The sequence below is a fragment of the Thalassophryne amazonica genome, chromosome 13 (genome assembly GCF_902500255.1).
Source record: "Thalassophryne amazonica chromosome 13, fThaAma1.1, whole genome shotgun sequence".
Lineage (NCBI taxonomy): Eukaryota > Metazoa > Chordata > Actinopteri > Batrachoidiformes > Batrachoididae > Thalassophryne > Thalassophryne amazonica.
Window position 1 is genome coordinate 44,236,434 of NC_047115.1, and position 18,353 is coordinate 44,254,786.

The 18,353-nt window shown below is 39.9% G+C and overlaps 1 protein-coding gene across 1 annotated transcript in view; it reads left to right on the forward strand.

Moving 5' to 3' along the window:
* The first annotated feature begins 2,603 nt into the window (after nt 1-2,603).
* Nucleotides 2,604-18,353, forward strand: part of LOC117522948 — a 38,116-nt gene continuing 22,366 nt past the window's right edge. The window contains exons 1-4 of the mRNA XM_034184369.1: nt 2,604-2,952; nt 5,865-5,867; nt 9,881-9,960; nt 14,204-14,251. Coding sequence (XP_034040260.1) covers nt 9,928-9,960; nt 14,204-14,251 — 81 coding nt within the window. The 5' untranslated portion in view covers nt 2,604-2,952; nt 5,865-5,867; nt 9,881-9,927. The remainder of the gene's footprint in view (nt 2,953-5,864; nt 5,868-9,880; nt 9,961-14,203; nt 14,252-18,353) is intronic.

Below are 18,353 nucleotides of genomic sequence, written 5' to 3' on the forward strand. Positions count from 1 at the left end.
GAAAACATTAACCACAATACATGTGATGTATCATAACAAAACACACGTTTTCATCAACTGCACATCATAAATTCATGACCCAGTCTGCACCTCACTTTCAAATATGAGAGATTGGGGCACTTTTGATTCTGATATAATGTAAAATATACATTAAATGGGGTTTTCAATGTTAAATTTAAATTGCCAAAAAATCTGTAATCCGGACCAGATCTGGATCAGACTTTGTCAGCTGATAAAGGATACTATCCTACACAACACTCTCAAATATGAAAGAAATTCAGTCTTTTTTGATATAGTTATGAATTTTTGAAAATTCATTCAACATTAAAGATTGACATTTTTCCAAGATTTTTCCTGACTTTTACCTTTGACCTTGAAAATTCAATCAGTTCTTGCCTATCAGTATATGAATCCTCTTTAAAAAAATAAAATAAAAATCATAATGGTCGTATATGGAAAATTTTAGGTTACAGGCTGTTCACAAACCAACAAACGGGTGAAAACATAACTTCTGCCCAACTTCGTTGGCGGTGGTAAATACTGGATTGGGGCACCCTTAGTTTTTTTTTTTTTTTTTTTTTAAGACAAGTCAGTACAGGAGATGGATATCTAGTATGCCTTGAGCTTTACATCAGTCATTAAGAAATACAAACTATGATTCTGAGTTATCAAAAAAACTGAATGAGTAGAGCTATATAATATGTCTGTGGGTATAACTTGGGGCGTGGGGGGATGAGTGCCCTCTGGTAAACTGGAACTTGCCTCATCCACTCCCCGCCACAGACACAAAAAATGGTCTGTTCCAATCCACCCTAAAGTAGAACACTGAGGGAAACCACCAAAAAAGTGCAGTGAAAAAAATAATGAAAGCCCCAAAATTCATGAGGCTGTATCAATGCTCCCCCCTCCCCCGTCCATGGTCAATGTCAATGTCAATATCAATTTTATTTATATAGCACATTTACAACAACAGCAGCTACCCAAAGTGCTTCACAGTAAAAACAATATCAAAAACCATACCACAAAAAACAGAGCATTAAAATTCCAAAATATACAAAGACACATAAGACCAGACACACAGCTTAAACTGTATTAAAAGCCAAAGCATAAAAATGAGTCGTAAGAACAGATTTAAAAGACTCTAGAGATGGAGCAGCTCTGATGTGCAAAGGCAAACTGTTCCAAAGTTTAGGCGCAGCCACCGAAAAAGCCCGATCACCTCAAGTTTTTAATCGAGATCTGGGCACATTTAATAAAAGCTGGCTTTCTGACCTCACTGATCTGACCGGAACATAAGGAGTCAAAAGCTCAGCGAGGTATTCGGGAGCCAAACCATTTAAACACTTGAACACAAGCAACAGAATCTTAAAGTCAATCCTAAATGTGACTGGGAGCCAATGGAGCGAGGCTAACACAGGGGTGATGTGCTCTCGCTTCCTCGTCCCTGTGAGCAGTCATGCAGCAGCGTTCTGGACCTGCTGCAGACGCTTTAGAGATGACTGGTCCAGTCCACAGTAGAGTGAGTTACAATAATCTAGACGGGATGTTATAAACAAATGAATAACTCGCTTAAAATCACACGCTGGGAGGTAAGCCTTCAGTTTTCTCAAGATTCTGAGTTGGTGGAAACTGGCCTTTACCACAGAATTAATTTGCTTGTCCATTTTGAAGGAGCTGTCAAAAATGACCCCCAGATTTCTGACAGAATCATGCACACAGGAAGACAAAGGACCAAGCACATCATATGAACCAGATGACCATGCAGGGCCAAAACCAGCTATTTCAGTTTTTTCTCATTGAGAATTAGAAAGTTTTGGGCCAACGAAGTTTTCACTTCCTGCAGACAATTTACCAAATTAGTAAAATAATTTGATGGAAGCTTAAGTGGGAGACAGATTTGCAGGTCATCGGCATAAAAATGAAAGGCCAAGTTGTATTTTCTGAATATGGTGCCAAGTGGCAGCATATACAGTGAAAAAAGGGCGGGACCCAAAACAGAGCCTTGTGGAACACCATAATTTAAGGGTGCTGAGCTGGACTGGTGTGGCCCAAGGTGCACAGAGAAACTACGGTCTCTAAGATAAGATCTGAACCACTCCACTTATCACTGGATGTCATGAGTCAGTCAGTCACTGAGTCACTCAAGAGTTCAATTGTGAGTGAGATTACTTCAGTTGTAGTGGCCCAATTACCACCAGACTTGGTTTATGTATTACTCATTGTGTCCCCAAGAAGCCTGTTGATTTTGGGGTCCAAAGGTCAAGGTCACTGGAGTAGACTTTATTGTGAGTGCAATAATTTCCTATTTGCCTTGGTGTCACCATCTTGTTACAAGTGTTTTAGGCATGGTGACCCCAAGAAGCCTATTTGTCTAAAAGGTCAAAAGGTTAAAATCACTAAATTGTACTTTGTAAACATTTTCTGTAGAAAACCATCACTTGTCGGTGGTAGAAAGCTTATCAACATTTGCTGAGAGTGCTGTTAATTTGTTTATTTATTTATTTATTTTAAAGAGAAGCTCTTTTGTCTTATTTTCTGCTCTCCCCCTTTGAACATTTCCCCTCCAGCGTGCAGACCCCGACTCTGCTTCTCCTGTGCAGTGATGCACAGCTGCACCTGACGCTGCTCTCCTTTATCACAATCATCTGATGAGGCTGGATGTCTTATGTAAGGCAGATTTTATATAACAATTGCTTGAAAATATATGTCACGAGCGATGCAGTGCGTAGAATTTCTTCGTCACACGGGTGCACACTGGTACAGCCACAGAGCTGTGCACACTCCCCACTCTGCAGCTCCACCAAAGCTCTGCCTGGGCAATGCTGAGTCCGGATGGTAACTATGCAGTTCTGCAGAAAGGTGCTGTGCCGTCCGTGTAGTGCCAGAGTCACCTCGCCGCAGGAGGACATGGAATACAAGATGGGAAGCTGCATCGGAATTCCACGGCAGCAGGTAAATGGAGATAAGATGATGCTGGGCACAGGCTGTCTGCAGCGCAGCATCGATGCCTGTCTCAGGAGGTGCACGACGAGCAGGCGGATGGATTTTTGTCAGACAAGAGGAGCGGTGGATACTGAGGCAAAGCAGGGAAAATGTACCCTAGTGTTGGAGGAGGGGCAACGTCAGCTGAGAAAAATCAGTCAAGATGAAGAGGTGGCGGGGGGGGGAGCTGGATATAAAAGCGTAAGGGTGAGGCTGATTGTAGTGGAGGAAGAGGGGAGGACAGGAGCGGCAGGGAGGGGGGCGATGCTGTAGTGTTGAGCTGTTTCTGCCTGGATGTCAGTGAATGTGACATCAAACAGCTGCTGATCAAATCAATGAGGGGGGTGATCAGTGATCGATCTGTGATGATGGCAGGTGGAAACAGATCCAAACCTCAGTGTGAATCACCAAAATCAATAAATACCCTTAATATGGTTGCTGTGAAAATTTGATGTTTTTGACTTTGAGCAAGTCTGTAAATTGACCTACAGTAGTGTTCAGAATAATAGTAGTGCTATGTGACTAAAAAGATGAATCCAGGTTTTGAGTATATTTCTTATTACATGGGAAACAAGGTACCAGTAAATTCAGTAGATTCTCACAAATCCAACAAGACCAAGCTTTCATGATATGCACACTCTTAAGGCTATGAAATTGGGCTATTAGTAAAAAAAGTAGAAAAGGAGATGTTCACAATAATAGTAGCATCTGCTGTTGATGCTACAAACTCAAAACTATTATGTTCAAACTGCTTTTTTAGCAATCCTGTGAATCACTAAACTAGTATTTAGTTGTATAACCACAGTTTTTCATGATTTCTTCACATCTGCGAGGCATTAATTTTGTTGGTTTGGAACCAAGATTTTGCTTGTTTACTAGTGTGCTTGGGGTCATTGTCTTGTTGAAACACCCATTTCAAGGGCATGTCCTCTTCAGCATAAGGCAACATGACCTCTTCAAGTATTTTGACATATCCAAAGTGATCCATGATACCTGGTATGCGATATATAGGCCCAACACCATAGTAGGAGAAACATGCCCATATCATGATGCTTGCACCACCATGCTGCACTGTCTTCACTGTGAACTGTGGGTTGAATTCAGAGTTTGGGGGTCATCTCACAAACTGTCTGCGGCCCTTGGACCAAAAAGAACAACTCTCATCAGTCCACAAAATATTCCTCCATTTCTCTTTAGGCCAGTTGATGTGTTCTTTGGCAAATTGTAACCTCTTCTGCACATGTCTTTTATTTAACAGAGGGACTTTGCAGGGGATTCTTGCAAATAAATTAGCTTCACACAGGCGTCTTCTAACTGTCACAGCACTTACAGGTAACTCCAGACTGTCTTTGATCATCCTGGAGCTGATCAATGGGTGAGTCTTTGCCATTCTGGTTATTCTTCTATCCATTTTGATGGTTGTTTTCCATTTTCTTCTACACGTCTCTGTTTTTTTTTGGTCCATTTTCAAGCATTGGAGATCATTGTAGATGAACAGTCTATAAATTTTGCACCTGCATATAAGTTTTCCCCTCTCCAATCAACTTTTTAATCAAACTGCGCTGTTCTTCTGAACAATGTCTTGAACATTCCATTTTCCTCACTGAATGCCGCACTACTATTATTGTGAACACCCCCTTTTCTACTTTGTTTTTACTAATAACCCAATTTCATAGCCTTAAGAGTGTGCATATCATAAATGCTTGGTCTTGCTGGATTTGTGAGAATCTACTAAATCTACTGGTACCTTGTTTCCCATGTAACAATAAGAAATATACTCAAAACCTGGATTAATCTTTTTAGTCACAGAGCACTACTATTATTCTGAACACTACTGTACTATGTTAATTTGTTTCCACGGAGACATGGAGGAGAGGATGGAGGCACAGAGAGTATCACCAGGAGGAAGACGTTCATCAAAATGAAAAGGCTTCAGAGAGGTTTAAAGGATCACAGTGACACCTGGAGGATGTTTATATTCATATTCAGCCACTGACAAAGCTTATGATATTTTATTTGTCACAGCATTTTAGATATAAACTCACATTTCTCAATAAGGATGCATTCAACACTTTGGCTGCATACAGATACTCTTCTAGTGTACAAGTCCAGGAAGTCTTTCAAAGCCTAGATCTTAGTCTTGATCCTGGACCACTGTAAACCCAGACACTAATTCCTCACTGAGCTTCTCCAAGTTGCAGTCACTGATTCCAAATATACGCAAACAAACTGATGTTCATTACTCTGTGCAGTAGGAAAAATGTACACAGACAGCAAGATATTGTTTTCACTGGTGTGTGTGTGTGTCAGTGTGTTTGTGGACAAGGAAATATAAAAATGGGTAGATGGATGTCCTTCAAACTTGGTGGCATCATTACTTGGATATTATGTAGAGGTGATTAGATTTCTTTCTTTTATATTTCAACAGTGAAGGATAGGTGTAATCGCCAATTAGGTGGATCCAATTAGGTGGGAATATGATTTGGATAGATATCTAGAGGTGATTAGATTTTGGAGTAGTTTGGTGATAGGTGAAGAAAAACATGGTCCAAAAACAGCTTTTTAAAATTGTATTTATTTTCGTATGTCTCAACAGCCAGAAAGCATAGATGGGTGACCTGAAGCATATATTGATCATCAAAATATTTGTAACTGACTGGCATGAATGATTTCAGGATGAAGTCATACATAGTGAAAAACCCCTTTACAAACATATGTATATTTACTTGTACATTTATATTACTGTGTGTTGAGCTCACAGGGTATGCGTGTCTGAGGCCTTTTAGTATTTGTTTGCAATACTTAATATGTAGTGTCAGACTCTGAAAATAACAAATGCCTGCTTCCAAATATACGTGGGTGTTAGCGTTATATGGCATAAGCAGGTTTGACACATCTGCCTGTATTACGGTAATGTGGCTGTGTGTTGATAGTGGGGCTTGACTGCCCCCCCACCCCCACACACACCACCCTCCACCCAATGCTGATTGCCAAAGCACATGACCTCAAACATGACTCCCACAGATCCCCTTCAATCTGCTCCCTCCCCTCAGATCTCTTCTTCATGGCCAGTGAACACCTCACCCACTACCTCTGTTTCCCTTTAACCCCCTGTCCTCTCCTCCCCCCTCAGCACACAAAGCAAAAATAGCAGCAGAGAGTCCAGGACTCCTCACAGCAGAGATCAGACACAAACATTGGCCTTGAGTCTGACGGTAAACACAGACTTTCTCGAAGCTTCTGTAGCTGTGTGGCAAAAGTCTGCTGGGGTGAGTAGTTCATGAACTGCAGCTCTGACGTGTAGTTTTGGGTTATTTGTTTGCTGTTCAGGCTGTTATGGCGGAAAAAACTGAAGAATTTGGTTCAGTTTTAATAGAAATGTTTCACTATTACTGAGAAGTACTGGCCAGTACTAAGACTATACTACAGTATGTACTCCATACAACACAGTTTTTAAATGAATGCTTTGATTATTACAGTATAATAATAATTTCATATTGAACAAGTTGACCCACACAGACTGAAGTGTGAAGGCACCCACCTGCTGTCTTCAGTCAAGCTGGTGAGTAATATGGACTATTCATAATACCACAAATACAATATTATGATACATAATATTATGTATATTATGTATCATAATATTATTATTATTATGATATGGGAAACCCCCAGAAATTATTATGATACATCATTTTATTTCAGACTATAGCACCGGTTATTGAGGATATTATGTTTCTGCTGCAAGGTTAAAAAAATAATTATCAATACTGAAATTCTCATTACTCAGTGGATAAAATACCATTTTTGGTGTGATGCTTCCTTAGGATCTAACATAAGTTGGGCAAGGATTAGAAAAACACACCAAATTACATGGTAATTAATATGAATGAAAAACGTGACAGAAAAGTCACTTTTTTTAGTACTTCATTTAATCAAAGATAAAATTTCTTGCACTAAAGGTAATATATTTTCTCTGGTTAGCACTGCAAGCATAGCATTAATGGAGCCACTCATTAAGTTCGTCCACAAAACTTCCAAAACTGCAGTAACTCTTTTAAAAACAACAATCTAAAATTTAGGGTTCTGATAGATACAGACGAGGATCATATTTTTGGCCATGTTTGCATCTTTTAACATGCACAACAGGTCTATCGAGTCACTTGTGAAGTCTTCTGGTGGTTCCTGGAGGCCGCTGCCGATTGTTGGATGAACATCTATGTTCTTATGGAATGAAAAGCACCTAATATTAACATTAGGATTAACAAAATGGCACCATATTTGAAGTCTATTCAGGTCTCATGTCTGGGAGCTTATGCTGGTGCTACATGTTGGTGATGCATCCACCACACCATTGAACTACACCTGTAGACAACTGGGCCAACCCATCGTCTTGAAAATAGCCATTTATCTGCCACATTCAGGTGAAATGTGGGTGTCCTTTTAGTCTTCTCCAGCTTCTGAGGTCTTCGACACTGAGGCCGAAGGTCATTCTAGTGGTACCAAGGATCCTCCAAAAAGACCCACTGTAGTACTAAAAAAGTTGTTGCCTCTGGTTACTGATTAGCATTCAACAACCACACTGGCTGGAAGCACTAGGATGCTGAAGAATATTGGGCACCACAGTCTTGTTTGAGGGTGGGCGCTAAAGGGGTAAAATATGACGCATTATGGTGAAATTTCTCTACTTCCGGGGGGACAAACCGTGGCATTTTCAATGGGTTTTTAGGCAAATTACATTCAAACAAAGTGAAAATGCAAAGAAAAAGTGACGATGTGGTGGGAAAGTGGATGTGTGTCGCAGTTTATTTATGACCCGGAGCTCAAACGTGTTGAGGCAGTTTTGCAGGCAAGAGAATGGAGCTACTCTGGTTAGCTGTGTAGGCTAACACTTACCGCCACGACGTCTCTCATCGGCCTCATCTTCCCTTCTCCACTGGGAGAAAAAAATACTTTTCGTACCTGCTTCGGTGATTACAGCCGAAAACAAAACAGTACACTATTTTTCCATGTGAAGTTATGCTGTGTATATTCCACAACAGAGCACAGGTCCCAATAAGTGGTCAAATCCTGCAATATCACGCAGGGTACAAGCGAGACTACGCTGCCCTATTGAACCTTTATTCACTTGCAAAGATATCAGCATCACCAAACGCCTCTGTCCAGCGACCTCATGGCCACAAAGCTCTTCACAGGCGTTTCTCGGTCTTAAAGGCCGGGGACTCAGAGGGATGAATGTCTCTGCCGAGATAAGGGAATGTCCCCACAAGTTCCATGCTTTCACAGCATACAGGTAAACTTGTGATGACTGAGTCAAGGAAGTCACCGAAAGCCTGGATCTTAGTCTCAATTCAGGACAATCACATACACAGACTCTGTAATTCATCACTCAGCAACTCAAGTGCTGCAGTCAGCGTATCCACTGGTTCCTCAAAGATCACAGCATCAGAAACCTTTCCTCCTTGCCATAGACCAAGGGTGGGCATCGAGGGCCGAGACACTGCAGGTTTTCCGTGTAACCAATCACCTCAGCAGGTGGGTTGCTGATGAGCTTCTGCTCTGAACATAAATACCTGGTTGTCAATGAAATCACCTGCTGAGACACCTGATCATTAATGAAATCACCTGCTGAGGCGATTGGTTGCACGGAAAACCTGCAGTGTCTTGGCCCTTTATGGCACGATTGCCCACCCCTGCCATAGACAATTTGTTGGTTTTCACAACTGGACCTAACACCCCGTCCCAGCAAGCACTGAACAGTGTAGTTTCATTCATACATTTCATTCATACACTCCTGATCGCTTATTTACTTTAATAGTGTTAAAGTAGTTTTCACAGACATCAAAATTTAAAATTTCAGAAGCAGTTGTGTAATTCCTGCCCTTTGTGAGAAGCAATATTTTTCCACATACCCTAATTCACTCACATGACAATCTTGCAGTTTGTTGTTTTACACAAACACTTCAGCTAAAAAATGATGCTAAAATGGTGCTTTTATCCTCCCAGTAACTTTAAATGTAAAACACTGAGCGAAACTGCCATATTATAGTTGACAAAATACATTAGTTTGACAGAAAAAGGGTCATATACAGGTCAAGAGGTGGTGACCTTTCTGCAAAGCCTTGATTTGGTGCTGAGTGATGGAGAGGTCAACCATGAGTTTGCAACTGTGTGATTAGTTCCAGAGTGCTCGCCGTGACGCCAGAACAGCCTGAATCCCCCCTCGCCTGTTAAAGTGCACACGTGTCCATGGTGACGGCTGAAATTACACCCCATTCCCACAAATAGCATGAAGGCAGGAACCAGAGAAGAGGAAATGTGATGGGGAATACAGATCTCACCCATCGGCTTCATTATGCATTCATTACAATCAGTATATGTTATTCACATGTTCAAAGCCTGGATTAACCATCGTGAAGGCAATGCTCTCATATGAGTATGTTTGCAAATGTAGCATGATGACAAGTCAACCAAAAGAGGACAAGTCACAACTCTATTTATAAAGCACAAACAACATCCGTGGACATTTACGGGCTATAATGAGGAAAAAGGTCATGTGAGAAGGAATTCAAAACTCAGACTAGATTGTGGTTTATCTAATCTAATCTAATCTAATATCAATGTTATTATCTCATCAAATGATTGGACATATTAATATTTTAATGCTGTACCAATTTAGATATTCCTTACTTATGTTGATGTGAAACAGCATTAGACTGTATGAAAGATGAAGGTCCCTACTTTGGTCCCTCATAGGGGTCTTGTGTTACAGAGATGGCCAATCTCCCAAATGGCACACATACTTACAGAGTGTAAATCCTGTGAAGCAGGACTCTGTGAGGGCCAAGGGGGGCTGAGGGCCACCTGCACGCTCTGTTTGCTGATGGCACGTCTGTGTTAGTGTCTTTCAGCCAGCTGTGCACTCGATGACCTGCTGCCAGCTGAGTCATGGGGAACGAGAGCAGCACAGTTGAGGTGCCGGTAAGACCAAACTCGCTGCCCGCCGTGAACGACTAACAAATCTAACGATTCCTCGCATGATCACTAACTGGACTGGTGGTCTCACTGCAGCGATACACCTATGCATACCCGTAATTAATGCAGGTGTGCCAATTAGGGTCAGATTAGACATTAATTAGGGGAACATGCACATCAGCTGGTAAAATAAATTTGCAATCTTTATTCATTTGTTTTTAAATAATTACCCATAATTACTGCTGCCAGGGGTAACATTTCTTTTCATGGGCCCCAAAATCTCTTGCAGCGCCCCTGACTGCTGTACATTCTTAATTCAAAATTTTCGTACTTATTGTAATTTCTAAAATCCATCATTTCTATACTGAATGACTACTTTTTCACCTTTCCTAGAAATATGCAATGTTTTAGACAAATCCTAGTAGTTAGATGTTTTTCTTAAATTATCGGTACATCAACAGAAAATATCAGCTTTCGTGTCCGTGATTGCAGAGTTAACAGACAGTACCACACTGTTTGTGTTTCTGAAATGAACTGAAGCTCAAGAATCAGTCATCGTATTAGACACGAGAGATAAGATTAGATTAAAAGTTCATGTATTCGCCATAGTTTTTGTTAGACCTCTTGAATTAAAGCCGAAAGTCTACATGATAAATACATCTTGATTGTTTCATTTTCATACTATTGTGGTGTCCTACAGAGGCAAAATTAGAAAAATTGCCACTGTCCAAATACTTATGGACCGCATGGTAGTAGCTTTTATTGTTACGTCCTTCGCAGATGTAACAAAATCATTTATTTATGTGCCATCTGTCTGTTACGTCAAAACTACTGCACGGATTTTGACGAAATTTTAATGAATCCATTAAAATTTGGGGGTGATCCCGGTCCAGATTTGGGATCAAGTTTCACTTTATATAGGCTTTGAGGAATTATAGTAGGATTGCGTCAAAACTGCTGCACGGATTTTGACAGAATTTTCAACACGGATACATATTAGGCCATGGAAAACTCCACTGAATTTTGGAGGTGATCTGGATCTGGATCCAGATTCTGGATCAAGATTTCACTTTATATAGTCTTTGAAGGATTATTTCAAAACTACTTTATGGATTCTCACCAAATTTGCACCACAGATAGATATTAGGGCATGGAAGACTCCACAGAATTTCGGAGGTGATCTGGATCCGGATTGGCGGACATCAGAAATCTCTGATTTCTCTTGTTTAAAAATGTTTTGGGAACATTAAATGTGCCTCAAGCATTTGTCCATAGTGCATATATTTGCATTTACCTTGTTTTAGGAAGTTTTGAAGTGCTTTACACAGTGCCCTCCAAAAATATTGTAACATTTGGTGTTTCACACATTTTAATTTGTTTATGCCATTAAAAAAAAAAACCCCAAAACAAAACAAAACAAACACACAAACAAACAAAAAACAAAAACAAACAAAAAAAATTCTCAAATGATCCTCCTTAAATTGAATGAATGAATCAATGATTTATTCAGCACGCACGAACAAAATCTCTCATTTACAAAACAAGTCAAGAGAAAACAAAAATTAAAACATAGAGAACAAAACTCAAACAATTTACCAATTTAGTGCGGCTGAAAGGGTGTGGGCAGAAGCAGAAGCTTATAAACGGCCACCACGTACATCAGTTTCTGTGTACAAACAAAAAATAAACACGAAAAACAATTACCAGTCAGTAAAGTAACGCAGTGAAACAAACAAAGTAATACAACAGGCAAACAAACAAAAAATAGCCACACAGGCAATTTACTTAATTACGCAAACTATAACAAGTTAATATATTATTTTTATACAGTCTTTTAAAACAAGCCAATGTACTAGATACTTTAATACAATCTAAACAGTCATTCCCCACTCTAACACCCTTTATGGAAACGCAATGACCTTTAGCAGTAGTTCAAATCTTTCTTCTATCAAACACCAAAGTTCCACGCAAATTATAACTGGACTCTCTCATTTTAAACAGCTCCTGGACATATTGAGGCAAGAGTCCATTTTTAACTTTGTACATTATCTGTATTGTAAAATAATCAACCAAATCATAAAATTTCAAAAACTGAAAACGAACAAACAGTGAATTTGTTGGTTCACAATATGGTTTTTTACTTATCACTCTTATAGCTTTTTTTTGTAACAGAAATATTGGATTAGTATTTGTTTTATATGTATTTCCTCAAACTTCAACGCAGTAAGTCATATAAGGGACAAGTAATAAGTGATACAATGAAACCAACAGATGTTGGGGGAGAAAGTATTGTACTTTGTACAAGATAGCAATAACTTTTCATATTTTGGACTCAATATGTTTTATATGAGTTTTCCAACTGAGCTTGTCATCAACAAAAACTCCAAGAAATTTAGTTTGAGATACAATTTCAGTTTCAATGCCATTCAACAATAACTTACTCCTTAAATTTCTAGGCTTAAACTCAAACTGAAAGCAAATATCTACAACTTGATATCAATTAATTAACAACATAACAGCCAAGATGATGGGTTGCATAAGTAATCATCCCCTTTGGTATAATACCTGTAAATAATCAGTTTTATTACCAGTTTATTACAAGTCAGGGGATGGATACATGAACATTTCCAAGTCACTGAATATGTTTTGGACTTTATGTACATCCGTTATGAAGAAATACAAGTTGTAGATATTTACTTTCAGTTTGAGTTTAAGGAAGATGATTTTAGATTTATTTTTATTTTTTGTATTTGTTGCGTTTGAAATGGCATAAACAAATTAAAATGTGTGAAATACTGTGTTCCAATACTTTTGGAGGGCACTGTACATTTTAATTGTGTTATTGTGACAGAATAATGAAAACCTGTAATGTCTGCATGTGACTGGAGTTGCTGTGGAATTCAGGATGATCATAATAGGATTAATGCAAATGTTTGTGTCTTAAACCAGTGAATCTACAAAATTATACATATGAAGTCTCACTGGATGTGATTGTTGCTTCAACTTGAGAAAACAATCAGCAACATAGAACTGTAATGAGTTGCCATTATCGCCACCCCCTTGAATTTTAAGTACATAATTTAAAATATGTGTAGAAATAAATGCTAATGAACTATTTTGTATCATAAGAATATTTCCTAAAAGATACTGAGTTACAACAAATGTTTCAGTGAAATACAACATATCATTTGTACAATTTTATGAATTTACAATAAATCACCACTTTTACAGCCAGTTTTCTTTGTGGTAAATCTCTGTGGAGTAGGCAGTTCTCAAAAACTGTGTGACCATGTTGGAAGCAGTGAGGGAAGCCACCAAGACGCTATGACAACTCTGAAGGAGTTATAGGCTATTGTGGCTGTGATTGGAGAAATTATGCATAGTGCAACTTTACTCTGTTGTATCACCTTTTATACAGCATCATGGTAAAGGATCAGAGAAGGATTTTCTTTAAACAAATGTGAACTTTCAGCTACAGTTTAGCAGAATGGCACTTGAGAGACTCTGGCTGAGATTTGATCTGTTTTCTTGAGTGAAAATTCTTTTCTGTTGTACTCCATAAAAAGTTGTGAGTGGTGGTGTGACATATGAAAAGTTCACATTTCATAGTTTCTCCACTCACAGCCATACGACCCTATAACTCTTTCAGAGCTATTATATGAGTCTTGGTGGCTTCCCTCACTAGTCTTCTTGCACATTCACTTTTTGAGAACTGCCCGGTCCAGACAGATCTACCAAATAATACCACCCTGTTTTCCTTCTTAATCAATATAAATTACATACTACTACTAATAATAGTAAAAGTAAGTCCCTTCGGCTGCTCCCTTGTTTGCACTCGGGGTCGCCACAGCAAATCCAAGGTGGATCTGCATGTTGAATTGGCACAGGTTTTACGCCGGATGCCCTTCCTGACACAACTCCACATTACATGGAGAAATGTGGCAGGGGTGGGATTTGAACCCGGAGCCTTCTGAACTGAAACCAAGCGCATTAACCACTTGGTCACCACCACCCCTGCATACTACTACTACTACTACTACTAATAATAATAATGATAATAATAATAAAAGAATTTCACTGCATGAAAGCTGTTTGCTGTTAGTTTCTACATTTTAGAGATTTTATTAAATAATCAGATTTTTTTACAAAACTGGTTCATATGTGCTGATTTATGAATTCAGGGGTGCCAATAATTCTGAACAGAGTCGGTTTTGTTTGTATTGTTGAAATTTTACATTCCCCGTTACAGCCAGAAGAGGGCTCACCAACAAATGTTGTTGCCTTTCCACCTGAGGAGGTACTGTGTGTGTGTGTGTGTGTGTGTGTGTGTCTCGTCATACTGTGAGAATCATATAGAGGAGCTCAAAAGCTGTTCTCCGTTAATAATAAATTAAAAATACATTTGTGTGTGTGTGTGTTTGGTTTGTACAAATATTTAGGCAATGAACGGAATAAAAATACAAGAAAAAGATGCGAGTCTATGACAATCAGCAATAATTATTATTTTTTTGTTCACAATGCAACACACACACACACACACACACACACACACACACACACACACACACACACACACACACACACACACACACACACACACACACACACACACACACACACAGACTGAAATAGTCACATTTTTGTAAGTTCTTTTTAAAGAGGATTATAATAAAAATCGTCTTGGCTCCACTGGAGGAGACGGTGCAGTGAGAATAGACACTTTAGCGGCTGGAAACAGTGAATAACAGCTGCTACATTTTCATGGTTCTGAATCTAAAAACAGCCAAGTCATGCACTGACTGTTTAAAGGATGACTGGGTTCCTTAATTAAGTGTTAGGAGGGGAAGAGGCGTGTTGATGAAGATGTCAGACATCAGCGAAGCTGAGGGGTCAGAGTGCGATGAGAAAGTGCAGGTTTTATACATAAAAGAGTGCGTTCCTCTGCAAAAGTCAAATTCCTTCTTTTATCCATTTCTTTTTCACCGTGAGAACCTTTGATGTATTTTCAAACATTCTTACATCCTGATCCTGGTTACATCCTTTGATCCTGATCTTTGATCCTGATTGCTGACTGTTAATGTTGATCAGTAATCTTTGGTTTTGATCACTTATCTTTGAACCTCACCAGGTTGTGTTTTCACCACCATCTGCCTGTCTGTCTGTCTTTCTGTCTATCTGTCGGGTTTTAATGTTGCAACCAGGATTAAAAGAATCAGGATCAAAGAGTGGATGATGCTTTTGCCCTTTTTACAGAACTTCATTTTGAATGTTCTGACCTTCTAATCAGCATTGACAAAATCAAGATAAAGCCTAGGTCAGATTAATTAAAGGAGTCTTTTAAATTAACCCCGTTGTTAGTTTCACTGATATGCATCCCAAAAGGTCACAGTGTGAAACGCAGTCCATACACTGCAAAACCCTAGATCAGGGCTTATCACTGCCTGAGGGTCAAGGAGGGTGGATTTTCCATCATTGTGCCATGGTCTTGTGTTAACTGTGGCGGGATGTTCAACAGTTGTTTTTACCATCATGAACTTTGTACTTTGTACTGTGTGGGTTGTGCAGGTGAACAGGAAACTTTAAATTGGCCATAGTTGTCAATGTGTTTGTCTGTCCATATGTGGCCCTGCATAGACTGGCATCCTGTTTAGGTTGTACCCCAGGATAGGGTCCAGCCCCCCCGGTGATCCTCAGTTGGACAGCACAGTCTTGTTTGAGGGTGGGTGCTAAAGGGTTCAAATATGATGCATATGATGTCATTCCTCTACTTCCAGGGACAAAACATGGCATTTCTCTGAGTTTTTGGGCAAATTACATGCAAGGAAAGTGGTTAGGGTGGGGAGAAGGAGTAGGGATTAGGTTATGGTTAAGGTTAGGGTTGGGGGTAGGAGTAGGGTTAGTATAGTGAGTTTAAAAAAACCCCGGCATGAAAATTTGACTCATTTCGTGACGAGAGGATGAAAAAATGAATGTGAGACTCGGCTGTGTGTTGTGGTTTGTTTATGACCCGGAGCACAAACATGTCGAGGCAGTTTTGCAGGCGACAGAATGTGGTTACTCTGGTTAGCTGTGTAGCCTCACACTTACCGACACAATGTCTCCCATTTGCCTCGTCTTCACTTCTCCACTGGGAACTGAAAAAACCCCCACTTTTCATGACTGATTCGGTGATTGCAGCCAAAAACAGAACAGTACACCATTTTTCTGTGTGAATTTATGCTGTGTATGTATTGCACAACGGAAGCAGCTGACCCCATAAGTGGTCAAATCCCGCGATATCACGCAGGGTTCAACCGAGACTGCACTGCCCTATTTGGAATAAGTGGGTGTAGAAAATGAATGAATCTCACTGCAAAAACTGATATCTAAGAAAGTAAGAAAAAGACTTGTTTAAAGATAATTTGACTTAATTTTGTGTCTAAATAGAAAATAATGTTGTCAATCATTTTTTACAAAAATGTCTTAGTTTGGAAACATGTATCTCGCTTTTTCTTAATAAGTTTTTCCAGCTAATATCCAGCTGTATTCAACCAGTAACAAGTAAAGGTAATGGATTTCAAATCATCCAAGCAAAGGAACAAGACTGTTTTCCTTATTTTAAGACAGTGGCTAATCTTGAAATAAGAATTCTGTCTAGTTTTAAGGCACATTTTGATTATTCTTAGCCTATAGACATTTTGCTGGTTTTGACAATTCTAACCAAGTAAATTTTTCTTACCCCATTGGCAAATTTTTTGCTTAATACAAGACAATGTGGCTAGATTTCAGATGATTTGGCTTATTTTGAGAGGGACAGTTTTTGCAATGCTTAAGTCATTTAGTTACTCTGACTTTTAACTTCAATTTCAATTTATTTTCATTTATATAGCGCCAAATCACAACAAAGTTGCCTCAAGGAGCTTCACACATGTAAGGTCTAATCTGACCAACCCCTAGAGCAAGCACACAGGTGACAGTAGTAAGGAAAAACTCGATTTGAGTGATTTGAGGAAGAAACCTCAAGCAGACCAGACTCAAGGGGTGACCCTCTGCTTGGGCCATGCTACCGACACAAATTACAAAGCAATTCACAAAATGAATATACAGGAAATGTTGCCGGTGCACAGGACAGGAGGGTTGCAGAAACAGACACCACACACATCTCTGGATGGAGCCGCACCTCAAACAGAGAGAGAGAAAAAAAAACAGAATTAGGGATCAGAAAGACAACAAATACAGTATAATTTGTCAGTGTAGCGGGATGAAGGTCCCGGGACCTGATTGAAAAGACGTTCCCGCTAGCTTGGCTAACGGGGAATTCCCCTTTGGCTGACCTGGAAGAGGAATGGTCTTTAGTGCGAGCCATCTGGGGTTCGATGCCACCACCGTCCCGGCCACAAAGGTCCTACAGTCACATCAGCATTAAGCAACAAGAAAAACACAAGAAAAATACTAAGGTGATCTCTGGCCACTAGCCCTAAGCTTCACTAAAAGACCCAGAATTTAGATAAAGTTGAGGCCGCAGCACTCTCTGTTTCCTAATAAAATGAATTAAGAGTAAAAAGCATAGTAACATCCTATGCCAGTATGCTAGCCATACGAAACGGAAAATAAGTGCATCTTAGGTCTGGACTTGAAAGTCTCTACAAAATCTGACTGTTTTATTGATGCAGGGAGATCATTCCACAGAACAGGGGCACGATAAGAGAATGCTCTATGACCTGCAGACTTTTTATTCACCCTAGGGACACAAAGTAGTTCTGCACCCTGAGAACGCAAAGCCCGGGTCGGTACGTAGGGTTTAATTAGGTCAGCTAGGTAGTAACTTACTTTTAAGTTACTTCTTTTTCATCAGTGATTGAAGACAGCACCTTCCCCTTGATCTGGATCTTCACCAAAGTGTATGCACTTCTTCCTGGGCCCAAGGTCAACCTTTCCACCAAATTTCATTGAAATTGATTCATGTTGATTTCTGATATCCTGCTGAAAAACACAAACAGACCAATGACAACATAACCTCAGCAGTAGAGGCAATAATGCAGCAGGATGACAGTGTCTGTGTGCATGTAACCAAAGCTTGTTGGGTGTAACCTGATCTGCTCTCAGGAGGTCACTGCCAGCTGACCTTTTGCTCGGCCTAATTCCAGACTTCACCTACAGAGGGGACTGTCAGTCAGTGCAACCAGTCAGGAAACAGGAGGGGAGGATGGGAAGGAGGAGGAAGGGACAGAGAGAAAGGAGCTGAGTGGAAAGAGGAGAACTGTGATCACTTTCCCGTGTGCAGCCCTGTCAGTCTGAGCAGTACTTGCAGTAGTGTCATGTTTGTGCCTGCTGCACCTTCTGCGCGCTGAGGCGGCTCATGGAAATTTAAGAGGGGAGCGCCAAAACCAGAGTAGAACTGAGGACTGAGAGAAGGGGAG